Source organism: Salvelinus sp. IW2-2015, linkage group LG15 (assembly GCF_002910315.2).
Source record: "Salvelinus sp. IW2-2015 linkage group LG15, ASM291031v2, whole genome shotgun sequence".
Lineage (NCBI taxonomy): Eukaryota > Metazoa > Chordata > Actinopteri > Salmoniformes > Salmonidae > Salvelinus > Salvelinus sp. IW2-2015.
The window spans coordinates 5,115,194-5,141,482 of NC_036855.1; the positions used below are offsets into that span (position 1 = coordinate 5,115,194).

Consider the following 26,289-nt stretch of genomic DNA (forward strand, 5'->3'; position numbering starts at 1 on the left):
CAGTGCTACAAGCTTGCACTCATATCCAAGGCTGTGCAAGTGTGATACGAGGGGCTGCTATTGAAGAAACTTGTCAGCAAGGCGGCTCATGTAACAGTCATATTGAGCAGCCCACTTCCAAAATGAGCACCTCCCTCTGGCCTCCCCTAGTCTATACCATAATGAAGTGGTAAAACTGGCCTCCCCTAGTCTATACCATAATGAAGTGGTAAAACTGCCTCCCCTAGTCTATACCATAATGAAGTGGTAAAACTGGCCCTCCCCTAGTCTATACCATAATGAGTGGTAAAACTGCCCTCCCCTAGTCTATACCATAATGAAGTGGTAAAACTGCCTCCCCTAGTCTATACCATAATGAAGTGGTAAAACTGGCCTCCCTAGTCTATACCATAATGAGTGGTAAAACTGCCCTCCCCTAGTCTATACCATAATGAAGTGGTAAAACTGGCCTCCCTAGTCTAATACCATAATGAAGTGGTAAAACTGGCCTCCCCTAGTCTATACCATAATGAAGTGGAAAAACTGCCCTCCCCTAGTCTATACCATAATGAAGTGGTAAAACTGGCCTCCCTAGTCTATACCATAATGAAGTGGTAAACTACGCCCTCCCCTAGTCTATACCATAATGAAGTGGTAAAACTACCCTCCCCTAGTCTATACCATAATGAAGTGGTAAAACTGGCCTCCCTAAGTCTATACCATAATGAAGTTGGTAAAACTGCCCTCCCCTAGTCTATACCATAATGAAGTGGCAAAAAGAACACATAGCATTTAGTGCATTATGAATGCAGTCTGTTCACATTACACACACAACTAAGACTGCTATACACATGCTCTCAAGGGTCACCAGTAGGGAACCCTTGGGTTATATTAGCATCCTGATTTGGGTTTAAGGCCTTGGTAGCAGCAGGGAAATACATCTTGATGCGAGACTAGCAGCATATTCACTCTTAGAGCCTTGGATAGGACTCTTAGGATGGGACTCTCTTAGGATGGGACTCTCTTAGGATGGGACTCTCTTAGGATGGGACTCTCTTAGTGCATAAAGGAATGTGGCAGAAGCCAGCATGATCCAGATTAGAGCCTGAACCAACTAAGGCCATTCAGAACATACAGCACAGACAGGCCTGCACTTCACAGTTCAGCAGCTTACATATACAATATAAATGGCATTCAGGAGTGCATGTTTCACTAGTTCTCTGTGAGTGAAGAATGTGCAAGCATCTGATCGTACAACTGCATGATTGTACAAGTGAGTGTGCACGTGAATTTGTTAATTGTATGTGCACGTGTGAAGTGTGTGTGTATTACAAGGGTGGCGAGTCCAGCAGTCGTTCTACGGCAGCGTTGACGTCTCCCCCGGTAGCGATGAGGGCCTGCAGGTTGGCCTCTGGGTTGAGGAAGCCCATGGTCGTCAGCTGCTCCACCTGCTGCTGGAAAGGCAGCTCTTCAGTCTGAGCCTACACACAAAAGGTACAGTACTTTGTCTTCCACTTGGGATGATGGGCATGTGTTTAATGCTCTCCTCCCCACCAGACACAACATAGGTCCAATCCCAAATTAACCCCTAAATGCATGATAGGACATAGGGCTTAAAGGTTGATTGAGGATTGGGTCATACACACCACTTTGAGAGACTTGAAGTAAAACAGGGTCAGGTTTTGGGAGAATAATGCAGATCAATTCTGGGGCTAACCTGCTGATTGGTGCTAGCGAGAGCGTCTAGCATCTGACGCACAAACTGTTGTTGTTGCCGCTGACCCGTTTCCGTGACTACCTGGGACCCACAGCTGAGGTCACTAGGGGCGGGGTCTGATGACAATCCAGGGGCAGGGTTAAGATCTGAGCCGGCGCCTCCCAGTYCAACCCTACAGGAACGACAGGCATCATGGCGTCAGCCAACCACAGCTCAACACTACGTTGCTATAGGAACTATGTGGGTGGAGTACAAAATATAGGTCGCTTAAAGAGGTACTGTAGGTGGAGGTCTTTGAGGTGAAAAGTGAAGGTGTATGTTGATATATGGATGTTCTGACTAAGTGCATGTGGAGRTATGGAGAACTGGTGTTCCTACCCTGGTATGAATCCAGGTGCCTCGGTGGCAAGGGTCTGCAGTCCCTGTTGGATCTGCAGCAGTGCCTGCATGGCCCTGGGGTTGGACATGGCCGACAGCATCTCAGGGTTCTGCATCTGAGGAAACACCAATCAGAGAGACTCTCACAGCGGTCACAGGATCAATCACAGCTTACTGGATAGTCATCCCAGCACCACTTGGTGTTTTAAGGTCACTAACCTGTTGGAGGAACATTGGGAGTTGTTGTCTCATTTGCTGCTGCAGTTGAGGGTTCCCAGAAAACAGTGGGTTGTTCAGCATCATCTAAAACATTCAGGGACATTAGAAACGTGTGTGTGTGTGTGTGTCGGTGTCGGTGTCTGTGTGTGTGTGTGTGTGTGTACCTGTGCTGCTAGGTCAGGGTTCTGGCTCAGGCTGTTGAGTAGGCTCCTCATGTAGGGGGCTGACAGCATGTTGTGCATCAGCGTGGGGTTCTCCGTGATCTGCTGCAGAAGACTCTGCATGCCCGGACTATTGAACATACCTGCTATATCCACACAATAATCATTGGGGGATACAGGGGAGCTTATTAATGAATGTGTAAGCCCACAGATTCGGTCAAGTATATCGGCACCCTTGCACGATTCATCATTTCTTAAAAAATACGTTGAAATTGAAAAAAACGTATGTTTGATTTACAACTGCACAAGACCAATCAAAAAAATTAACTGAAATTGCAATTTTTCATCTTCAAAGAAAATAAAAATGGTCTAGACTAAATTATTCAARATTCAAATTAAATTTGGTTGCAGGCAAGTAATTTTTTGTTTATGTGTAATTTATCTCACATGCGGTAATTTGCAGGTCCCTACATGGTAAGACTAGCCATTCAACCAGTTAAAAAATATATAACATTCTATTCCATTGACCTGTGTGAGCATAAATGTGGGTGTGTTTGTACCACTGTTAGATGTTCTACCTCCCATGGCAGGACCTAGGTTGTGCAGGGTGGTCTGAGGGCCATTGCTGGACTGGGTGGGGGTAGTGGTGAGTGTGGCGGTGCCTGTAGGGGTGTCTGTGGAAGCAGGGGGAACCCAGGGGTTGGTGAGGGGGTCTCCATTTTCCACCTGGGGTGACTGGGTTTCCCCTGATGATGAGGTCATCAGAGAAGCAAAAGGGTTTCCTGCAATCTAAGCAAGACAGAGTGGGTTACAGTCCAGCTAAACTAGTTAGTTMATTTACCTTTACTTGTCCTGGTCAATGATTGGCATTAAGTGTTAACATTACACTTTAAAGTTCCATCAGGAGCTGTGTGTGTGTACCTACCTGTTCCTGAGCAGCAGCATTCAGCACGGGTCCCTGAGCATGAGCATCAGTGTACATCCTGCGGAGGGCATTGTTGCTTAGTGCCCTGTCCTGGTTGCGCAACATCTCCTGCATCATGGTCGGGTTCCGTGCTATCTCCAGGGTCTGCAGGACAAGGAGAGGAGAACAATGACACAGGGAAGAGAGAGGAGGTTCGAAAGGAATAACAACACAGACACAAAGGTAACTGCAACACACACACCTGTCTCATGACGTCAGGGTTGTTGAACAGGTGGGTGATGTTGGGGTTGTGCTGCAGCAGCTGCTGCATCTGGGGGTTGGCCATGATGAGCTGTCTCATCATGTCTGGGTTGGACAGCATGCCCTGGACCAAGGGACTGTCCATAATATGGGCCAGCAGCTCAGGGTTGGACATCAGCTGCCTCTGCAGCTCAGCGAGACCAGGACCCGCAGCAGCTGTCCCTGGACTGCCTAGACCTACAGGATATAGACAGAGGGCGAGAAAGATATATTTTTTACTCTACTCAGTTTCATTGCTTTACCAAACCTACCCTGTTGGACAAAGCTTAATGTTGACGTAGCAAATACCCATCAGAAACATTTGGCTACCATCTCATCCATCCATATATATACACACACACACACACACACACACACACACAGGAAGCCCCAGATCAAATAAAAACATGTTGTCACGTGCTTCGCAAACACAGGTGTAGACTGACAGTGAAATGCTTATGGCCCTTCCCAACAATGCAGAGAAAGAATAGAAAAGTAAAACACGTAATGAATAAAATTGGGCTGTATACAATAAATACACAATGACTAATGATAACTTGGCTGTATACAATAATACACAATGAGTAATGAATACTGGGCTGTATACAATAAATACACAATGACTAATGATAACTTGGCTGTATACAATAAATACACAATGACTAATGATAACTTGGCTGTATACATAAATACACAATGACTAATGATAACTTGGCTGTATACAATAAATACACAATGACTACTGGATAACTTGGCTGTATACAATAAATACACAATGAGTAATGATAACTTGGCTGTATACAATAAATACACAATGACTAATGATAACTTGGCTGTATACACGGAGACCAGTACCAAGTTCATGCACAACAGATTTGAGGTAGATATGTACATATTACTAAATCAAATGTTATTAGTCACATGCGCCGAATAAAATATATAGAGGGGGGTGCCGGTACAGASTCAATGTGCGGGGGCACCGGTTAGATGAGGGACTCTACATGTAGGTAGAGCTAATTAAAGTGACTATGCATAGATGACAACAGAGAGTGGCAGTGGTGTGGAGAGGGGAGGGGGGGGCRATGTGAATAGTCTGGGTAGCCATTTGACTAGATATTTTCAGCTTCCTGAGGGTGAAAGGGCATTGTYGTGCCGTCTTCACGACTGTGTTGGTGTGTGTGGACCATGATAGATCCTTAGTGATGTGGACACCGAGGAACTTGAAGCTCTCGACCCGCTCCACTATAGCCCCATCAATGTGAATGGGGGTGTGCTCGGTCCTCCGTTTCCTGTAGTCCACGATCAGCTCCTTTGTGTTGCTGACGTTGAGGGAGAGGTTGCTGTTCTGGCACCACACTGCCAGGTTATTGWCCTCCTCTTCTATAGCCTGTCTCMTCATCGTCAGTGATCAGGCCTACCACCGGCGTGTCGTCTGCAAACTTAATGATGGTGTTRGAGTCGTGCGCGGCCACACAGTTGTGGGTGAATAGGGAATACAGGAGGGTGCTAARMAYGCAACCCYGAGRAGCCCCCGTGTTGAGGGTCAGTGTGGTGGATGTGTTGTTGATGAAGGGGGTAARGGAGGGATACAGCTGGTCTTACCAAGGCTGAGGGTAGGGGTGGCTGAAGAAACAGGAGAGGGTCGAGGGACAGAGGTAGGTTCTACAGGAGGGGRTCCAGGGACAGAGGTAGGGCCTTCTGGTTGGGCCTGTTCTGAGGCAGTGCTGTTGGAAGGAGAGGCACACAACTCCGGAGGCCTTCAACAGAAAGGGAAACGGACAGTATAGTCCATCAATCCAATTTTGGGGACAACTTTAATGCTTTCATATTTTCTTACCTACTCACATGCATAGTGTGTGAAATGTGTGTGTGTACCTGCTCTGGGTCTTGATGACCAGGTGGACGGTCAGTCCGTTGTGGATTCCTTGGTGACTCAGCAGATCTGCATCTTTGAGGATCTTCCCAGCGAAGATGAGCACCAGSTGCTCTGTTTGTGCCTGGAACCGCTGGGCTATCTGCTCCTTAAACTACAGAGACAGACAGAAGGCAGGCAGGCAGGGAGAGACATGAACTCATCCCTGCCAAGTAGCAGACAGACAGAAAACCCATTTTACTGTAGGCTATATCAGACATTGGGAGTCACATTTGGCCTTCRACAGTAAAGAAAATGTAATCGCCATGAAGACAGCATAATAAGAAAAATGTAACGTAGGCACAAACAACAAACATGGCATCATTCACAAATAAGCTGATTGCATCAGTCCAGCTGTGTGTGGGTGCACCTCGGTGGGGACAGGACCACTGGCCCGGCGGCATATAAAAGTTTACATCCATGAAAACACGTAAGTGTTAAAATCCAAAACATCACATAGGTCTAGTACTGTCAAAATTAGAAATAGAAAAAGGATTTAGAAATACTTGACAGTTGCCCCGTGTGTGGTTTAGACCATGTTCCGATAAGACACCGTGACTTGACCGAATAAATGGATTCCACACAACAAGCAAATATGACAGTTCCAATGACCGCACTGACCTGTTTGATGGAGCTGTTCTCTGGAATGGCGATGTCCTCTTTTTCCTTTGGTGTTTTCACAGTAACTCTGATGATCTTACATTCAGCAGCAGATGGTTGTTGCTCGTCCTCATCCACAGTATTAGCCATCTTTTTTGTTCTCGCGGTGGGGACAGACCGATGTCTGACCACGCRGGCAAAGAACAGACTTTGCATAAGCGAATCTCGTAATGTGATATTTTATTTCCTGGTGTCCTAATCTTGCTGATTCGAAAAATATCTGCAAACGTCAATGGATAACAGTGCACGGATAGCGTTATTTTCTTTACCTCTTAATATTTCAACATATTGTAGCCTAATTAATTTCGTTAGATGTTTCTGAACACTCGTACATTCATTCAGCTGCAGCCATGATTAAATACACTACATGACCACAAGTATGTGGACACCTGCTCTTCGAACATCTCATGGGCATTAATATGGAGTTGGTCCCGCCTTTGCTGCTAGAAAAAACTCCACTTTTCTGGAAAGGCTTTCCACTAGATGTTGGAACATTTCTGCGGGGACTTGCTTCCATAAGCCATAAGAGCATTAATAAGGTTGGGCGATTATACCTGGCTCGCAGTCGATGTTCCAATTCAACCCAGAGGTGTTCGATGGGGTTGAGGTCAGGGCTCTGTGAAGGCCAGTCTAGTTCTTCCACACCGATCTCGACAAACCATTTCTGTATGGACCTSGCTTTGTGCAAGGGGCATTGTCATGCAGAAACAGGAAAGGACCTTCCCCAAACTGTGGCCACAAAGTTGGAAGCACAGAATCTTCTAGAATGTCATTGTATGTTGTAACATTAAGATTTCACCAGACCATTATTCCTCCTCCACCAAACTTTACAGTTGTCACTATTCGTTGGGGCAGGTAGCGTTATCCTGGCATCCGCCAAACCCAGATTCGTCCGCCGGACTTGTCAGAGAACGCGTTTACACTGCTCCAGAGTCCAATGGCGGCAAGCTTTACACCACTCCAGCCGATGCTTGGCATTCCACATGGTGATCTTAGRMTTGTGTGTGGCTGCCATGGAACCCCATTTCATGAATCTCCCGACAAACTGTTCTTGTGCGGATGTTGCTTCCAGAGGCAGTTTGGAACATGGTAGTGAGTGTTGCAACAGATAGACTATTTTTACCCGCTTAAGCACTTAGCGGTCCYGTYCTATGAGCTTGTGTGGYCTACCACTTCACGGCTGAGCCGTTGTTGCTCCTAGACGTTTCTACTTCACAATAACTTACAGTTGACCAGGGCAGCTCTAGCAGGGCAGAAATTTAACWAACTGACTTGTTGGAAAGTTGGCATCCTATGACAGTRCCACGTTGAAAGTCACTGAGCTCTTCAGTAAGGCCATTCTACTGCCAATGTTTGTCTATGGAGATTGCATGGTTATSTGCTCAATTTTATACACCTGCCAGCAATGGGTGTGGCYGAAATAGCCAAATCCACTCATTTGAAGGGGCGTTCACGTACTTTTGTATATATAGTGTAATTTGTYATGAATGAATCAAGTGAAGATGAGGGTACACTAAAACATGCTACCTCTCATTAGCATCAAAAATAGGAGAAATATAGCATCTTGTGGTGTAGCCTACCATTAGAACATAGAAGTAATAATACCACAATGAGACATGATTTTACACTGGAAAAGTTGTTTATTTACCTTGCAGTGAAAGGGAAAAACAAACAAATTTCACACCTGTCATTTGGCATCATACCAGAAAAAGAGATGCGATGATGTCAGTCAACTTGAAATGTATCTTTATCAGAGCCTTTATTAAAAGCCTTTTCATGACTTCTGCAGTTCAACACATCCAGGAGTTGGTGTGTGGTAATACGAGTCATGCATAACGCATGAAGACAGTAGAGAATAACAGTACAAACAAGGAGACCCTGAAGAATAGGAGTGGCTTAGTTTGTTTTTGCAGTCAATGTTCTTCCTTCTGCRGTCTTCATAGATCGGACTCTGGACCCTTTTTCCCCTTCCTGTTTCCCTGCCAATCAGAGGAGACCAGGAAGTATGGAGTGAGTACAGTGTCTTACATCAGTAGTTTGGTGGTTAGCTTGTCAGGGTCTTGACCGTCTACAACGGCTTAAGACAGCTCAAGAGATTCAGCATTTCATGATATGATAAGACCGGCTTGTAAGTTGTTACCAAACTAACATCCTTCAACTGAACTACACTAGTTAGCATAGAGACTTATAGTAGTGAGTTGGACTAAGTGAATGGTTCAGTTTTGTGTCAGTCTAGTAGTGTCCTGTTCTGGAGAGTGAGGACTGCTGCAGCTGCACTGTTACCTTGGTAATCTTCCTAGGGGTGACTTCCTGGCTGATCTAAGAGGGGAGCACACACACTTGACTCACGGCTTTACACAGGTTKAACAGTAAAAACAAACAAATACTGTAGCCCTAACTCCTCTCTCAGAACCAGGCGAGAGCTGCTGATTTTAAAATCAGACAGCGATGGTTAAAGAGGCACTATGTAAAAATCGCTCCGCCATTTCCTGGTTGCAAAAATTCTAATGTTTTGTCACAAACTATGTATAGTGTARAGAAATATTGTACCATCTAAACCACTGTGTAATATATTTTCCTTAACCAAAAATATTGTTGTTTCAGCTGTTTGAAGCTGCTGTACAAAACCGAAAGTAAAAGACACAAAAAGAAAACTTAAGAACAGGAAGCATAGAAATAACGCACATAAAACAGATGTACCGCTTCYTAGACTTGCTTTCAATGAGAATGACATGCGATGGAAAATGTTATGTTTGTGCTTTTCTAATAACCAATTTCTGTAATTTCAACAACAGATCTATAACACCCATTTCTATGTGAATTTAGTCAAGTCGCCCAAAGCACTACATATTGCAGCTTTAAACTAAATATGTGTTGTATTAAGTGCCACTTGCAAGTGTGAGTATGTAATGTGCCGTTCTACCTGATGGTGTTTTGGCTGATCTGTTTGTAAACCTTTCACTTTCGACTTCTCTTGTTCCAGTGAGGCATGTAGTGATGTCACCTGGAGAGGGAAATAAAGGTAATTCAACGAGGTCGTCATCCTTGCATGGCAAGTTGAAAGGTTTGAGAGACACACACACCTGTGAAGACAACTCCTCTTTGATATTTAGAAGCTCTTCCACCTGCAGTAGGATCTCGGCTTTATCTTTCACTGTGGAGAAAGGGAGAGAATAAGTGAATGAGAACGTGAAGGCCTACCTAATGCATCAGTACTGGATTACAGTATAGTCAGATTGAATTAGGAGTGCAGTAGCTGTACTCACTCTCTCCCTGCTGCAGCATCTTCAGGAGCTGGGAGTTTCTGGCTTTCACTTCTTTGTATTTCACCTGAGGATTGAGATCAGGAGCGGAGCCCATGGGGACCATATAGATTCATACGCACATATAGATTTACACCAACTGTAAATGGCTGATGGCAGTATTCTGTCCTTTGTCTTTTAGGAATGCTCCATTAAAGCCTAGTACCAGTATCYCTACAATGACTCACCTCCCATTGTGAAATGACCTTCTTTAACTTGTCAATTTCTTGGTCTTTCTTCTCCAGGTCGTCCTTTAGCTGCTCAGTTCGAGGGTCCTGAGAGGTGTGATGGGAGTCACAGTTAGGCTCTGAGAGATAAGTTACACTGACCTCCATGGTCTTACCAGCAGTCACTCAAAGGTCGTTTTGCGAAAATGATTTTTTACACTAAACAGATTTGCAGTCGGCCTTACCGGTTCATGCTCTGTTGAAGTCGTGACCTCGAGGCCAGTGCTGTTAGAAAACTGCTCACGTCTTTTTTCCTGCTGTACGATTTTGCTAACGTCATCCTCAAGCTTGTTGAAGAACTTGTCTTCTGGAGGTGCGGGGGGTTTGGGCTCCTAGAGTGATGTCATCAATGGATTCAGAATTTGAATTATGACATCACACACACACACACACACCTTAGACAATTTGCGCCAGTTCACGTCATATCACCACCATTCCATCACATTCATCCTCACATGACAGGTTTAAACTCTGTCGAAGCACTGTAGTAAGCTCAACACAGAGTAAAACAACGTTACCTCTTTCTCCTGCTTCTTACTCTGATCTGGAAAGGAGAATCATGTTTTTTAAGTAGAATACAACATGTCAAGTATGAATTAATTATTTTTATGTCAAGTATTCATAGGTTGCACCTCCGTCACGTCATGCCATTGTTATGAACGTTGTCAAGCCGCCCTCTACTTGCTGCGCTGCAGTGGTGCCCTAAAGTGACAAACCTAGTCTACGGTTTCGTCTAAATTACACAATAGTGCCTGGAAATACGATAACATTGCTAAAGTAGTAAAACATTTAATAGGAAACAACTTTGCTAACATTATCATGTCGTCAATTTTACTTTACACTGATGGCAATGTTGTCATCAGCTAGCAAAGTTCGTCAAAAATAGCTAGCAATGCTAACATTAGCTAGCCTCCCCTCAATCTTAGCTAGTTAACGTTATACTGAAGTCAATCTGATGACATCAATATTATGACAAAAGGTTTTCCTACTAATTATTTGCGTCCTTTTTGAATTTCATTGCATTTCCAAGCCAATGTAATGCACTTTTGATAAAAAAATTCACCAGCACTCACTGACAATGCATTGAGTAGAATGCTCAGTCGGGCATCAGTTCAAAACAAACGTTTCAAACAATAGTGTGATTCAACATGCAACCCATGAACGTCATAAAAAAACGGAATAATAAGATGAGTGGGACAACTGAGAAAACAGTGAGACATTTATAGCATATCTACGCAGCACCTGCTCRAAGTGGATTGCTAAACAAGTAGTGCTACTGCTATGATGGCACAGTATTGATGATGTTGGGCAGTGTTCAATGTTAACATAAGTGTAGCTCTCTGTTTGCCACTGGTGGTCTCACCCCCCTCCGCCTGGAAGTCCTTCAGAGAGACCGTCATCTTCTTGTCTTTTCCCTGCTGGTTCTTCTTCTTGTCCTTCTTCCCCGCTGCTGCTCCTCGGGACTTGGGAGAGGGAGTGTCTGTGCCGTCATCATCCTGTCAGGAGGCAATTTAAAAGAACAGCATCTGCTTAAATGGAACATTCATTAATCTACACCTCCGTGGTTCAGATTTTTGTCAAATAGATGTTTAGTAACAGCGTGCTGCGATGGGGGCAGCGTGGTACCTGTTTATGCTGCTCAAACTCCAGTTTACTCATCATCAGTGCCTTCTCCAGGTCKGCCTCATAAAGYTCGCTCGTTAACTGCATTTGGCAGAAACAAAAACAAAAATAAAGGATAGATCAGATGGGGACTGTCAGGAAAGGGGAACACCCATGAGCAATACTCATGTCCATTCATGACCATGTCAGGTGTTATCATGGGCCCTGTTCAGAAACAACCCCTATCTGTTAAGGACTAAGCAATCAATATAGATCTGATTTTTGGGGGGGATATGTAGCCTAGCGTTTAAAATATACCAATGTGCCCTTGGGCAAGGCACTTAAACCTAATTGCTCTTGTAAGTCTCTCTTGATAAGAGTGTCTGCTAAATGAATAAAATGTATTAGTAATATAGTAGCAGGACCATTTTTATAACAACTATTCAATCCTCTCAGATCTCAACAAGTGTCTGGGGGGGATAGGTTGTTTCTGGACAGGGCTCTGTTCTTAGTTAAGGGGTGTCTGTCAGGTTCTACCTGGTTGTCCCTTTGCTTCCATTGCTGCCAGCCTTCCGGGGGCATGGCTTGGTCCCCTGCTGCGGGATGGAGCAGCTCATTGGCCACACCCTGCAGAGACAGGGAGGGGGGCGGGGCAGAGGACTTCTGAGGGAGCTTCTTAAAGGCAAGATTTCTTAACTGGGGACAGGAGACAGGAGTCATTATCAGTCCTCAAGCTCAGGTAAATTAGTGAAAGTGAAACCTTTGAGAACCGACAATGGGACCACCAGAAATTGGTGTTGACTAGGGAGTTGAAATGCCTCTGCCAATCACCTCATTGGCCTCGCTCTGTTGCTGCTCTTTCTTCTTCTTCCTCTTTTCCTTCTTCTTGTCGTTGCTTGCGGTGGATTTCCCCCCGGTTGTCTTCCCGGGCCGAGTCTTTCCAGAGTCCCGGCTGCCTTTAGTCCTTCCTGACTCTGAATCGGAGTCCGAATCAGAGTCGACCTGGAGCAGGGCAAAGCGAGAGGCTGTGGTGTGGACGGAGATCATTGCTGACGCCATCTGCTGACCTGTGCACAACTAAASCCAATAAGATACACACAGGAAGAAAACATGCACATCAAATTAGGAACGTGCTTAGCGACAAAACCATTAAAATCTAAATTTCTCCAGTAAAACTACAGCAACAAATCWAAATAAAATATGAAAAACGGACACAAATGTGAATGCCTGGTTCTACAAGAGGCTAGACTGCCTACTTCTGACCTTTGAATGACATTTTTTACTTTTGCCGTGTAGCCTAGTATGAGTTAGCTACAAATAGCATGCCAGATAATGTGATATAGTAGAGTTTTTTGGTGTCCATTACTGGGCGTTACAGGAAAGGTCCATACAAACTGCCATAGATTTTTCAACTAAAGCCTGTTCTTGCTGATACTTTTTTCACGGAATCGAAAATGAAGAAAATATCTTAGAAATGTCCGTTTCCAGTTGTAGGTGGTTCTACAAAAATTCTGTATATTTTGTATAAAAACAAAATATGCCTCTTGCATGTGTGTAGATCTTAGTTTCGGTTGCATTGTCATCTACAAGACTAGTTCCTGCAAAGATGCTGGGAAATGCTAGATGCCTGGCAGCTAAGATGGCAAGGAACCTCCTTCTCTGGTACAAAACAGATTTAATATCTTTGAGTTTTCGCAGGTTTTTGTATAACCAAATGTAAACTGACATTTTTAAAAGGTACTTTTTTCACAGAATCAAGAAAGAAGAAAGTATCGTCCAAGCAGTGGCGTAAAGTATTAAGTAAAAATTATTTTAAGTCATTTTTGGGGGTATCTGTACTTTACTATTTATATTTGACAACTTTTACTTCACTACATTCCTAAAGAAAATATTGTACTTTTTACTCCATACATTTTGAATGCTTAGCAGGACAGGAAAATTGTCAAATTCACACACTTATCAAGAGAACATCCTTGGTCTTCCCTACTGCTTCTGATCTGGCGGACTCACTAAACACAAAAGCTTAATTGGTAAATGATGTTAGAGTGTTGGAGATAGGACCATTTTCTTGTTTTTTAAAWTKTATTTACAGATAGCCAGGGGCTGTCTGGTTTGCTTAATATAAGGAAWTTGAAATAGTTTTACATTTGATACTTAAGTATATTTTAGCAATTACATTTACTTTTGATACTTAGGTATATTTAAAACCAAATAGTTTTARACATTTACTCYAGTAGTAATTTACTGGGTGAGTTTCACTTTAGTAATTTTTTATCAATTTTCGCCTAAAATGACATACCCAAATCTAACTGCCTGTAGCATTTGAAAGGAAACACTTTGAAGTTTGTGAAATGTAGGAGAACACAATAGATCTGGAAAAGATAATTAAAAAAAATAAAAAAAACGTTCTTTAATATTTTTTTGGTACCATCATCTTTGAAACGCAAGAGAAATGCCCCAATGTAATATTCCAGCCCAGGTGCAATTTAGATTTTGGCCACTAGATGGCAGCAGTGTATGTGCAACGTTTTAGACTGATCCAATGAACCATTAGATTTATGTTCAAAATGTTGTACCAAGACTGCCCAAATTTGTTTATTAATAACTTTTAATGTTCAAAATTGTGCACTCTCCTCAAGCGGGTCGAGGCGGCAGGTAGCCTAGTGGTTAGAGTGTTGGACTAGTAACCGAAAGTTTGCAAGACCGAATCCCCGCGCTGACAAGGTAAAAATCTGTTGTTCTGCCCCTGAACAAGGCAGTTAACCCACTGTTCCTAGGCCGTCATTGAAAATAAGAATTTGTTTTTAACTAACTTGCCTAGTTAAATAAATGTAAAATCAAATGTATTTTAAAAAACAATAGCATGGTATTCTTTCACTATAATAGCTACTGTAAATTGGACAGTGCAGTTAGATTAACAAGAATGTAAGCTTTCTGCCAATAACAGATATGTCTATGTCCTGGCAAATGTTCTTGTTACTTACAACCTCATGCTAATCGCATTGGCACCGATCCCGAAKAAGTTTTAAAGGTCTCTTTACTTTTACTCAACATGACAATTGGGTACTTTTTCCACCACTGTCGCCAACAGGACATATTAGTTGAAAAATCTATGGCGACTGTTTGTATGGAACATTCCTGTAACGCCCAGTAATGGSACACCAAAAATATTTGGTTATATCACATTATCTGGCATTACAGGAAGGTTCCATACAAACCGTCGCCATAGATTTGAGTAAGCAAAGTCGTAACACTTGAGTCTGGCTTCAGTGACTGGCTAGCTAGCTGGATGCAAATGAGTTTATTGCTAGTAGCTAACGTTAGTTAGCTAACTTACATGACATTATCATGTCACTCACAAGGACAGCTGGCTAGCTTGTTGCTGGCTTACCTGTCCCGCACTGACACTTCTCTTCAGTTTAGCTAGCCAACTAACGTTAGGTAGCTTTAGCTAACCAACTGGGTTTCAACGTTGTGCGAGTAATATGTCTGCTAACTAGCTAGTTGGTTAACACCGTTTCAACGTGTAGCGTTAATAATACAACACGGCACAGAGGGGAGTGGGCATTAGATAATTGGAGATCTAGCTAGCTAACTACCGAAATAAACAGTGTCCGTCGATTAGCTTGGTTCAAAAGAAAGCATCGAATGTCGTTGCCTAGCTAACTCAGTCATATAACGTTAGATATAATAGTTCTAGCTGGATAGCATATTAGCTACAATGCATCCATACCAATGATGTAGCTCGTATGTATGACAAACTAAAATGCTTTTATAATTTAGAAATCTGATTATTAAAATATTGTACCCCTTGTACCGAGGGGAAAATAATTATTTTAAAAAAGAGAATTAAAAACATACTTTCACCTGTTCGAGTAGATAACCACACGTTCACCACTTCCAGTTACTAAAGTACCTATGGTGGCCCAGTTGCTCAAAATGTGTTCTGCAAGAAAAAAAAGGGGTAATATGCAGTATGGAGCGGCTCATAAAATGTTGACTTCCCTTAAACAGAAGATGGAGACAGAGGTCTACTTTTCCACGACACTGTATTCATGACAGCAACATGGTACCATTCATGATGATCATCATCATACATTGTATCGCGATTGACGATCTGCTTATTTATACAGCATTCTTCAGGTCAGGACCACTCGTTTTCAGTATCCACAAGAAGTTTAATCATACAATGTTTCCTGGCAGTATAATCATGGTCGGCGCCTCCATCATTTAGAATTGTACTTTAATTATCCGTGCTTATGTTATTTATTAGTTAGGGATTTTCTAAATATGCATTGTGCCACCTCGGSCTCTTGAAATTGGTATATGTAGCCAACATTCAACAGGTGTCCTGTCATGTCTGCGAGCTTGCACCCATTGACAACGATATCCACGAGATGGCGTCTCGTGCGTCAAAGTCTGCAATGCCACCAGATCATCGTTTGACTCAAACCAAGCCCGTCTTTGTGTAGCTATTATTTCGATTTTAATGTGATCAAATTGTTAAATTTGAAACGCTGTCGAGTCCACTAGCGACAGGTTTAGGCCTATTCATAGATTTAGTTGTGCATAGGTGTAGTCCCTACATAATAGCGTATGATGTTACTAAGATGCGCTGTAGCCTAGGCTATGTCATGTGTAAAATGTATTAATAAACAATATGTTTGTCATATACACATACTCCGGATTTTTTTTATTAATTAGCCTATATGAGGGAGTAGGCTAGGCCAGTGTTGTATTATAGGCCTACCAACATAGTGACAGGTTTGTTTGGTAAAAGGTTATTTAATCAACCTAATCACATTTTTTATAGGGTGAACATTAAACTCGAATTATTTACACTGGATGCTTGGCTGCTCTTGCAATACTATCAGCTGTTTAACCAAACTTGTTATTTGGCTCACTGCCTCAGCTCTCTTCCTTGTTTCATTAGGCGGAAGGTGAGGGCAGATAAAGTTTTGCGCATGCTCTATAGGTTGTTTTTCACAAAATCCTCGCTTAAAGTGAGCTGAGCGACGAAAGTTCCTTGTCTTTGACTAGAGACCAACGCGCGGAAGGGCGGACGATAGCAGCACCCACTGCTGTTATTAGCCTTCACATCTCAATGTACTGTTGTCAAAGAAAGCACTGATCATGCCCACTGCTTTTGCAGGGCAAAGATATTGATCAGTGTTAGAATACTACATTTTTTCTTATGAGATWATTTTTCATAGATTTTTATTTGTAGGTAGATATTTTTCCACCATGGTGCTAGGAAAGGTAAAGAGCTTCACCGTAACCTACGACTGTCTCAATGACAGCAATGTCCCCGTTTTCGCAAGCGGGGACTCCGTCTCAGGTAGGGTTATCATCGAAGTCACCGGAGAAATCCGTGTGAAATCTCTTAAAATTCAAGCAAAGGGATTTGCAAAAGTTCGTTGGACTGAATCCCGAAATGCTGGATCTAACACTGCCTATACGCAAAATTACACAGAAGAAGTGGAATATCTAAACCATAGAGACATCCTAATTGGACATGAAAGAGGTAAGATAGCCTAATACAACCATATTTGTAGCTAAAGAAATCACCTTCTTTCCTGAGATGCTCTGTGTAGGCTAGTCATTGTGGGTCTTGAGGTTCCTCACAGAGGATGCTGTTGTGCTGTCAACCTAACGCTATACGTTACAGACTGGCTAATAATGAACACAATTGAATGCATAACAGATAAAGATTGGGGACGATCTATGAACCAGCATCACAATCACCACACCTTTTTATTTGTTTTTTTTTACTGGCTATAACACATGCATATCGGCACATGCATGTCTTGCAGGTCAAATTCTCCTCGAGACATTTAAAACTACGGTAGGATATTTTTCAATTAAATCATTTAAAATATGGGAATTTATTTTATCATGATACTTTAGAATTAGCCGGTGCTTGAAAAGGCCTACATTATTAATAAAGTCTATTAAGTTAGCAATGTCTGAGCTGCAGACTGAATGACAGTGGTCTCTATCCTTCCTTCATTTTAGCCTATTATAACAATGATATAAATTACAATGTTTAATCAACACAGTACATTGAGGTACATAAGCAGTCTCCGTTTACATATTTGTAGTTTTACTAAAAAAATCGTTTTTATCGAGCGATCTTGTCATGTTTAACATTGAAGCTTTTCTTAAGTTTCCACCCATTGTTCAAAGCGGTTCAATCCTGTTCAGAAACTGGATGTGTGGGGGTTTAAGGGACTGTGCTTTCTCTCCGTTGATTGGCTGAAGTGCTCATGTGTCTTCCAATGACCTAATGCTTTTGCGGAAAGTGACAGAGAAACCTGCAACTTATCCGACCTGCCAGCACAAGGTTACAAAGTCACATAAAAAGAAAAATAGCATTCGTTCCATTTATTTTATGCCTTCGTGTGTCGGCATGTCTAGTGTTTAGTGCTAATATGTAGCCTATTATAAGCAACATTCAGATATCAAATGAATGGTGCATAAGTCCTGCACTTGGCTATGAAGTAGAAGTTGTACAATTACCAAGCCTATCTGAACGCACAACACTTTAGCCTATTTGTTTTTGTTCACTTTCAATTTACACCACTGAAACTCGGTGGTCCTAAGCAGTAGAAAAGGTTTGTTAGTCTGTTGCTAATGTACGTAGTAGATMTTTTAGCTGATTTAATAATGAGTTTACAGACTGTAATTTGTTTCTYCATGATGAAAATAATGTATTTGATCTGTCTCTGTATGGGGAATAATATATGCATATGTTGTTAATGTTTTATATCAATTGTTGAATAGTTTGATTCSGTTTCTTGAAATGGTCAATGCCTTCCTCTGTGGCTTTATTAAAATAATGTATGTAGTTTATGGATATCAGTGGCGCTTAATAAAGGTTTAATTAATTGAATTGCTTCATTGTCTGTCGTCTTTTTCATTCCTCTTTCCTGTCTCTTACAATCCCTGGTCCATGCTGCAGTAATTTACACGCTTCAGATCTTGAGGGGGTTGTCCCTGATAGTGAACCACTGACTGAATGCCGCACAGTGAATGCATAATGAGAGAGCCGGGTTGGGGAAGCTGCTCGCTCCGGTTTAGGCCGGTCTCCTCCTGCTCCAGTCTGCTTTTGAGTGACAGCTCGGCAGTTGTTTACCACGACTCCGCTGCTGCTAAKGCTGGGAGGATTGCTGAGCTAGAGGAAACCGAGATCCCGCTCTATAGCGCGTTGCTTTCAAATAGCACACAGCAAGATATATTTTCGTACGGATCATATAATGCGTAATTAATTACACAACACCAAACTCGTCTCTCCATATTACACTACATACGGAATAATCCATACTTTCAGAGTAATAAGAATTAGATGATATATTTTACAGTTCATAATTGGGGCTTCTATTAAACAATATATATTATATATGTTCTCTCTATCAATACTGACTTACACAATGTGTCAGTGTTATTGATCAGGACTTTAAGGTTTTTGCTAGATAAGTAAATATGTTTCTAGAAAGATCATCTTTAATTGCAGAGATCATCATTTCACATTTTAATATTTTTCTCTCATCATTCTCATATTACAGACCTTTCAGTGCCTTCCTGGTGTCCAATAATGATAATAATAGTTATATTGTGCTCTCTGTTGTGTTATTGTGTGTTATCTGTATGTTATATCTGTGTTGTAATACGTAGGTGACGTCATACTGCATATTTCCCAGGTATGGTATACATGTGTTGGAATATTGTCCTTCTGTTGTTTCAGATGAGGACAACTCAGAAGAAGGACTCACCACTATCCATTCAGGAAGACACGAGTATGCATTCAGCCTTGAGCTTCCACAGACGTGAGTATATCCACTTAACTTATCAAAAAACTGACTTAAGGAAAAAAWWATMTATTTTAATATCCTTTTGTCTTTCCTTAGCTGAAGATTGCGCTAGAGGCTGGCTTTATGTTTTCCAAAAATGACCTGTTTTTTACCCCCTTGTCTCTCTCTGTCCCCTCTCTTATCTCTCACAGACCTCTGGCTACCTCGTTGGAAGGGAAGCACGGCAGCGTGCGTTACTGGGTGAAGGCCGAGCTACACAGGCCATGGTTTCTGCCCATGAAGACCAAGAAAGAATTCACAGTGTTTGAACACATCGACATAAACACTCCTTTACTCCTGGTGAGCTCACGGATCTGTCTCCTGTACAGTGTCTGTAAGTTTATGCGTTGTGAACTTTTAGGGTCTTGTTCAATGGTTCAGTGGGCAGCAGAGATCTATTTCCATTGGTAGCCAAGAKAGAGACTTAAAGGTGGAAGAATGACAAGTGCTTAGTTACAGATGTTGCCTAGATATAGAAAGAATTAGCAAATGCCATCACTCAGGCACCTTGCTTTTCATTGGTTGTAATCTGATTTGGTGTCATGGCTGCCAGCGCCTCTGTTATTGTTGTGGCAGAATGTGCTAGTCACACATTTTATTTTACTAGAGGACCCCAAACCCATAGCACAGATGACACCAGTGGACATGGCTTGTGAAAAACCCCTCAGTTGGGCCATACGCTCCCGAGTGGCGCAGCGGTCTAAGGCACTGCATCTTAGTGCAAGAGGCGTCACTACAGTCCCTGGTTCGATTCTGGGTTTGGCCGCGGTAGGCCGTCATTGTAAATAAGAATTTGTTCTTAAACTGACTTGCCTAGTTCAATAAAGGTTCAATTAAAACAATTAAACCTAACAGAGATTATGTTCTGATCAGTTGGTAAAGTAGAGAAATCAACACATTCAAAACATGGTTCAAACAAAGCAGTGTTGTTGGTCATGTATTGATGTTAAATGACAGTTGAGGGTGAATTGATCTGTAATGTTCTGTGACAGCCAYTTAGTATGGTGATGACCTCTACTGCCTAAACATGTCTTCCGGGTTTATGGAAAGAAAAACTGKTTTTCTCCATGTTTTTGAGTGACGGGCCTCAGGTGCTGTGGGTCATTGTGTTAACTGAAAGAGGTGTGTCTTTCTGTCAGCCCCCCCCCCCCCGGGGATGATTGAGAAGAGGAATAAGGAAGCCAGATTCTCAAGCTCTTACATTCCGCTGTTCTCTCTGTCTGTTTCACAGTCACCCCAGGCAGGTACGAAAGACAAGACTTTATGCTGCTGGTTCTGCACCTCAGGTCCAATCTCCTTAAGTGCCAAAATCGAAAGGAAGGGATATACCCCAGGTGAGGAGAACACCCTGACTCTGTCACTCTAATTGATTAGTAATTTGACACTCTTGTAGGTAAATAACTACAGATGACTGCTATATTATGTTTGATCATGACATCTCAATCGAAAGATCTTCGGACCGATTTAACTAAACTTCTTCTTTCTTGTYTTTGCAGGAGAGTCGATTCAGATCTTTGCCGAGATCGAGAATTGTTCCTCTCGCATGGTCGTGCCAAAGGCAGCCATTTACCAAACACAGACCTTCAAAGCCAAAGGTAAACTGAAGGAGGTCAAACAGCTGGTGGCCAACCTCCGAGGGGAGTCGCTGTCCTCAGGCAAGACGGAGACGTGGAGTGGCAAAATGCTGAAGATCCCCCCTGTCTCTCCCTCCATCTTGAACTGCAGCATCATCCGAGTGGAGTATTCTCTCATGGTGAGTACAGCTACTGATCTGGGCAGACCCTCTCTTCCTCTTTCTCCCTCTGACCTTCTCTTTCTCCCTCTGACCTTCTCTTTCTCCCTCTCACCTTCTCTTTCTCCCTCTCACCTTCTCTTTCTCCCTCTCACCTTCTCTTTCTCCCTCTCACCTTCTCTTTCTCCCTCTCACCTTCTCTTTCTCTCTCTCCCTCTCACATTTTCTTTCCCTCTCTCTCCCTCTCACCTTCTCTTTCTCCCTCACCCTCTCACCTTCTCTCTCTTCCTTCACCTTCTCTTTCTCTCTCACCTCTCTTTCTCTCTTCACCTTCTCTTTCTCTCTCACCTTCTCTTCTTCTCTCCCCTCCACCCTCTTCTTTCTCCCTCACCCTCTTCACCTCTCTCTCTCACTCACCTTCTCTCTCTCCCTCACCTTCTCTCTCTTCCTCTCACCTTCTCTTTCTCCCTCTCACCTTCTCTTTCTCTCTCTCACCTTCTCTTTCTCCTCACCCTCTCACCTTCTCTCTCTCACTCACCTCTCTTCTTTCTCTCACCTTCTCTTTTCTCCCTCTCACCTTCTCTTTCTCTCTCTCTCTCCCTCTCACCTTCTCTTTCTCCTCTCTCACTCTTTCTCCCTCACCCTCTCACCTTCTCTCTCTCACTCACCTTCTCTCTCTCCCTCACCTTTCTCTTCTCCCTCTCACCTTCTCTTTCTCTCTCTCTCTCCCTCTCACCTTCTCTTTCTCCTTCTCACCTTCTCCCTCACCCTCCACCTTCTCTCTCTCACTCACCTTCTTCTCTCCTCCTCCTTCTCCCTCTCCCTTCTCTTCTCCTTCACCTTCTCTTTCTCCCTCCCCCTCTCACCTTCTCTTCTTCCTCCCCTCTCACCTTCTCTTTCTCCCTCACTCACCTTCTCTCTCTCACTCACCTTCTCTCTCTCCTCACCTTCTCTTTCTCCTCTCACCTTCTCTTTTCTCCCTATCACCTTCTCTCTCTCACTCACCTCTCTTCCTCACTCACCTTCTCTCTCTCCCTCTCACCTTTCTTTCTCCCTCTCACCTTCTCTTTCTCCCTATCACCTTCTCTTCTCTCCCTCTCCCTCTCACCTCCTCTTTCTCCTTCTCCCTCTCACCATCTCTTTCTCCCTCTCACCTTCTCTTTCTCTATCCAATTACTCATCTCCAATGTGGTGGTGACAATTGTCAACAGATTCCGTCACGTTGAGGTAAATCTGGACATATAAATATGGAGTGATGTAAAATGTCAAGACACTATTATGGGCCACATATCACATTGGTACTAGGCACATTTCCAAAGGTTTCTTGAGTTCCTAGAAAGCTCTCTTAAGTTTCCCACTGTGACCTAGGTAGCTTTGGCAAAGACATTGTCATTGTACCAGGTGTTCTCTCCATAAGAGGATGAGTCTAGAATATCTGTGGCAACAGTTGTCTTAGAGGTGCTAATGACCTCTATACCCTGTCAACAGACTGCTTCAGGCTTTCCCTTGCATCAGTGGAACACCTACATGAGATTACCTCCCATACAGAAGGAGTGTAACACTGTAGATCACACAGGTGTGTTGTTCAGTGAAGGTGGAGCTACAGTACTTAYCCTCTGTTGTGTGCTGCTCACCCTTTCCAGGTGTACGTGGACATCCCCGGAGCCATGAACCTGTCTCTGAACCTGCCACTGATCATCGGCACCATCCCGCTGCACCCCGTCGGCAGCCGCACCTCCAGTGTCAGCAGCCAGTGCAGCATGACCATGAGCTGGCTAGGCATGGCCCTGCCAGAGCGTCCTGAAGCCCCACCAAGCTATGCCGAGATCATGACAGAGGAGCAGAGACGGAGCCTGGAGGTGACCTCAGCCAGGGATGAGTTGGAGGGATCACTCTTTGCCTACATCCAGGAGTTCCGCTTCCAGCCCCCTCCTCTCTACTCTGAGGTACGCATCAGCAAAACGTACACCCACTACTAAGACTAACTATTTTACACACTGCACTTAGTGAACATATTCAAGTCTGGTAGCCGAGAGGTGCCGTTCCAGTCATTAAAGCAGTGTTTCCTTCACTTCCGCCAGGTTGATCCCAATCCTGATCAAGCCAGCCGGACAGAGGAGAGGAGGTCTGACACCTGTCCATCACGCTGAAGGAAGCTCAGAGCCCCGCCCGGAGATGTTTCGGGCGTTTCTAGTCAGCTCTGTTTTTGTTTTTCCCCCCCCAGCGACAGCGTTCGCACGCCACCGTCGATGTTGAGAGAAAACAAAACAAAGAAACAAACATGGACGATACCACGGTTGAACGAAGCCCCTCCCACAGAGAGAGGCACAGGAAGTCAATACGGGAACACTTCCTGGCAGCCTGCCTGGCCGGGGCACGGCTAGACAAACACACACCTGACCTGTGAAAAAAGAAACCCCTGTAGTGGAGACAGCCTTGGTGGAGTGATGATGCCGTGCCAGGTCCCTGTCTGCCTATAGCTCTTAATATCCTGCTTTCTTCTGTAACCACGGCATACAGACATGGCTCTCACACAGAGCAGAACTGTCATGACGAGATCTGAGCAGAAGAAGAAACAGGAAGAAGAGAAAACAATATAAGCACCACTGTCTGAAGAGCTCAGCAGCAGAGAGACTACCTTCTTCCTGTCTGAAGAGCTCAGCAGCAGAGAGACTACCTTCTTCCTGTCTGAAGAGCTACCCTCCTCCTGTCTGAAGAGCTGAGCAGCAGAGAGACTACCCTCCTCCTGTCTGAAGAGCTGACAGCGCAGAGAGACTACCTTCTCTGTCTGAAGAGCTCAGCAGCAGAGAGACTACCTTCCTCCTGTCTGAAGGAGCTGGCAGCAGAGAGACTACCCTCCTCCTGTCTGAAGAGCTCAGCAGCAGAGAGACTACCCTCCTCCTGTCTGAAGAGCTCAGCAGCAGAGAGACTACCCTCCTGTCTCATGAGGGATTTTTGCACATGTTATTCTTGGCTTAAGTTGTGTAGTTCCATTTTGAAGAAGAAAAAAGAATCCCAATTTTTTTTTTCAGCCTAGTAACATGCTGGACGAAAGAGACTGCAGGCTCAACGCCTAGACTCCTTATCTGCACAACTTCGAACAACGCAGAGAACATAGATACTTGGGGGAACGCAAGACTGAAAAGGACAGAAACAATGCACTGACCTTGTATAATCTGTTTTAAGATGTTCTTTTTCTTGGTCTCATTTCCTTAATGACGTGTAGACAGGACTTGAAAGCAGCAGCACACTCTCCATTCAAAAGCTATTTTTTAATGTCTCCTCAGTTGGCTTCCTTTTTACTTTACTAGATTATGTCTTCTGATTTAGTTCCAAACTTAGAATGCCTTCGATCCAATCATATGTTGCTTTGTGTTTATGTTGCACTGTGTTCTGGAGTAGAAGAGCGTCAGGCCAGCACTTGCCACTCAAGTAGAGCATTAGATGCAGAGACTTGTGAGTGTGTGTAYRCGTGCGTGTGGGACATATTAGAATGCCCATCCTCAGTGTCCCCGTCCCTCTACTCACAGCACAGAGCGACGCAGGCTTACATACGGGCAAAGAAACACTGTAATGGGTGGTCTTCTCACTTGGCAAAAAAAACAAAAAACAAGATGTTTTAATTGCACTGTTTGAAATAGTAAAATGATGATTTCTCATATTTTAAAATAGTATATTACCAAAACAAGAGAGAAGAGAAATACACGGAGCAGCAAGGTAGCTTCCGAAGACCAACAACATTCCCTTTTTGTCCTTGCTACACTTGCCGACTTCATTCACCAACTACTTCATTTTCCAGACCAGTGAAGACTGAAATGCTAGAATTATATATGTAAAAAAAGTAAGAGTACATAGTATGATCTGCTTCTAAAAATGGGGCAGATGCAAACCCAGTCTGGCAAACTGCTGGGGAATAATGGAGGCTGGTGGGAGGAGCTATAGGAGGATGGGCTCATTGTAATGGATGGAATGGAATTAATGGAAGGGTATCAAACACATGGAAACCACATGTTTGACCCCGTTCCTTTTATTCCATTCCAGCCATTATAATAAGCCCCTCCTATAGTTCCTCCCACCAGCCTCCACTATATTAGATGTTGCTAAAGCKCCACTCAAACTGGCCAGAACAAATAGTGGTAGGTTGACATGAGTAATACATTGGTTTTCAAACTCATTCAACACCTAGACCAGCTAGAGTGGAGTTCTGGCATCGTCTTAAAGAGGCACTTTTTGATCATAAAAAAAAACTAACTAGCACTGATGGTGGGAGGTCTGTAAAAAGTCTGGTAAACCACATAATACTTTCTGATGAGAAATGTAGTCAAGCAGTGTTGTGATGAACATGAATGCATTATTTAATCTTCTAAGATTAGAGACTTTWAAAAAAAGTTTACAGTTTTGAATTAGTTGACACAAGTTTGTTTGTTATGTTTTTGTGCTCTGTTAAGATCCAGCTAGCAAATATAAGGATACTGCTTACAGTAATAGACAACAAACTAGGAATTAAAGTGATCTTATCTTAGTGGCCTTGACACAGAACTGACCTAATTATGATGCTTCATTATCGAGTGTCTAAACAATTTACAACCTTACTMTTTTTCTCTCTTCTCTGTGTCTGTATGTATTAGTCACTTTAAGTTTGTCAAAGGGACAAAAAGGGAAGAAAAAAATAGTCCTTAAAAGAAAGTGTAAAAGAAAAAAAATGACGATCCCTGGACGAGCCTTTTTGATTGTGCATTTGTCTGAATGTCTTTACTGATGGCTAGATAATGTACTAGGGTATTGATGGTTTGCTTTCCAGTCAGACAACCCCATTTAGTTAAGTTCTACTCACCTCTCAGCTTCATGGAACAGCTGTGGATCAGCAACCTTCCGTACCCCACTGAGAATGAATTAGCTAGCAAGTGGAATAGATCGATATTCTAAGATAAAATCCCTCTCATTTATTATTTACATTTTTTTTTGCTTTGATTTTATCTTAGGGAATCTGTATCAAGTTAAAAGAAAAATGAATAAGCTTAAATCTGTTTCAGGTTGGTCGATTCTATAGTCCGTTGTTTGGTGTAGTCAGTGTAGTCCAGTGTTAAAAGCTCAATTCCTGACTTATTGAAGTGAGGAATCAAAATGCTAAAAATGGGAGAGTGGATCTAAAATGTTTTAGAAACAAAGTGCAATATTACTCATTTGWATGTGTTTTATTCTCTATTTGTAAATCTAGTTTCTCCTTTGTCTTTATAGTTTGTTGGGCATGATCGTCTATAGATATTGTATGAATATCCTGAATGATTGTAACCATTTTGTCTAGTTATTCTTTTRAGTTTAATAAACTTTTGTAAAAAATCATTA

General features: G+C 43.0%; 3 protein-coding genes and 2 long non-coding RNA genes across 12 annotated transcripts; 1 reads left to right on the forward strand and 4 right to left on the reverse strand.

Annotated features, from left to right (window-relative positions):
• Positions 1-381: 381 nt before the first annotated feature.
• Positions 382-6,623, reverse strand: LOC111973797 (ubiquilin-1-like). 2 transcript variants are annotated; one of them, XM_024001211.2, is made up of 11 exons: positions 6,192-6,623; positions 5,534-5,685; positions 5,261-5,415; positions 3,621-3,856; positions 3,380-3,523; positions 3,033-3,243; positions 2,458-2,600; positions 2,294-2,377; positions 2,075-2,190; positions 1,697-1,868; positions 382-1,460 (listed from the first exon to the last, which is right to left on the reverse strand). In XM_024001211.2, exons 1-11 carry the CDS (start codon positions 6,384-6,386, stop codon positions 1,308-1,310), a joined length of 1,761 nt encoding a protein of 586 aa, XP_023856979.1. In that variant the 5' UTR covers positions 6,387-6,623; the 3' UTR covers positions 382-1,307. The 2 variants fall into 2 exon arrangements, with proteins under 2 accessions (XP_023856979.1, XP_023856978.1); XM_024001210.2 differs by having other exon boundaries at positions 3,015-3,243.
• Positions 6,624-7,850: 1,227 nt separating this feature from the next.
• On the reverse strand, positions 7,851-15,342 carry gkap1 (G kinase anchoring protein 1). 4 transcript variants are annotated; one of them, XM_024002597.2, is made up of 13 exons: positions 15,229-15,342; positions 12,193-12,438; positions 11,899-12,057; positions 11,386-11,463; positions 11,123-11,255; positions 10,278-10,303; positions 9,945-10,091; positions 9,721-9,807; positions 9,497-9,560; positions 9,314-9,384; positions 9,154-9,234; positions 8,514-8,549; positions 7,971-8,209 (listed from the first exon to the last, which is right to left on the reverse strand). In XM_024002597.2, exons 2-13 carry the CDS (start codon positions 12,418-12,420, stop codon positions 8,168-8,170), a joined length of 1,152 nt encoding a protein of 383 aa, XP_023858365.1. In that variant the 5' UTR covers positions 12,421-12,438; positions 15,229-15,342; the 3' UTR covers positions 7,971-8,167. The 4 variants fall into 4 exon arrangements, with proteins under 4 accessions (XP_023858367.1, XP_023858365.1, XP_023858364.1 ...); XM_024002596.2 differs by having other exon boundaries at positions 15,223-15,304; XM_024002598.2 differs by having other exon boundaries at positions 12,193-12,428; positions 15,229-15,301.
• A 1,039-nt stretch (positions 15,343-16,381) lies between these two features.
• Positions 16,382-23,616, forward strand: LOC111973713 (arrestin domain-containing protein 3). The gene is made up of 7 exons (XM_024001098.2): positions 16,382-16,885; positions 19,106-19,187; positions 19,364-19,511; positions 20,443-20,545; positions 20,708-20,964; positions 22,587-22,889; positions 23,025-23,616. The coding sequence occupies exons 1-7, from the start codon at positions 16,606-16,608 to the stop codon at positions 23,091-23,093; spliced, it is 1,242 nt and encodes a 413-aa protein (XP_023856866.1). The 5' UTR covers positions 16,382-16,605; the 3' UTR covers positions 23,094-23,616.
• Positions 21,146-22,078, reverse strand: LOC139028778 (uncharacterized). 4 transcript variants are annotated; one of them, XR_011480980.1, is made up of 3 exons: positions 22,005-22,078; positions 21,361-21,438; positions 21,146-21,218 (listed from the first exon to the last, which is right to left on the reverse strand). It is a non-coding gene; the product is annotated as an uncharacterized lncRNA (long non-coding RNA). The 4 variants fall into 4 exon arrangements; XR_011480978.1 differs by having other exon boundaries at positions 21,361-21,447; positions 21,986-22,019; XR_011480981.1 differs by lacking the exon at positions 22,005-22,078 and adding an exon at positions 21,521-21,563.
• LOC139028779 (uncharacterized) lies at positions 21,587-21,851 on the reverse strand. The gene is made up of 3 exons (XR_011480982.1): positions 21,834-21,851; positions 21,680-21,699; positions 21,587-21,649 (listed from the first exon to the last, which is right to left on the reverse strand). It is a non-coding gene; the product is annotated as an uncharacterized lncRNA (long non-coding RNA).
• Positions 23,617-26,289: the final 2,673 nt, after the last annotated feature.

Excerpts from the sequence above, each read along its gene's own strand:
- LOC111973713 (XM_024001098.2), top strand. The coding sequence starts at position 16,606 with ATGGTGCTAGGAAAGGTAAAGAGCTTCACCGTAACCTACGACTGTCTC. Across the intron at positions 19,188-19,363 it reads AGCCTTGAGCTTCCACAGAC|ACCTCTGGCTACCTCGTTGG; the intron begins GTGAGTATATCC and ends TATCTCTCACAG. Across the intron at positions 22,890-23,024 it reads CCCCTCCTCTCTACTCTGAG|GTTGATCCCAATCCTGATCA; the intron begins GTACGCATCAGC and ends CACTTCCGCCAG.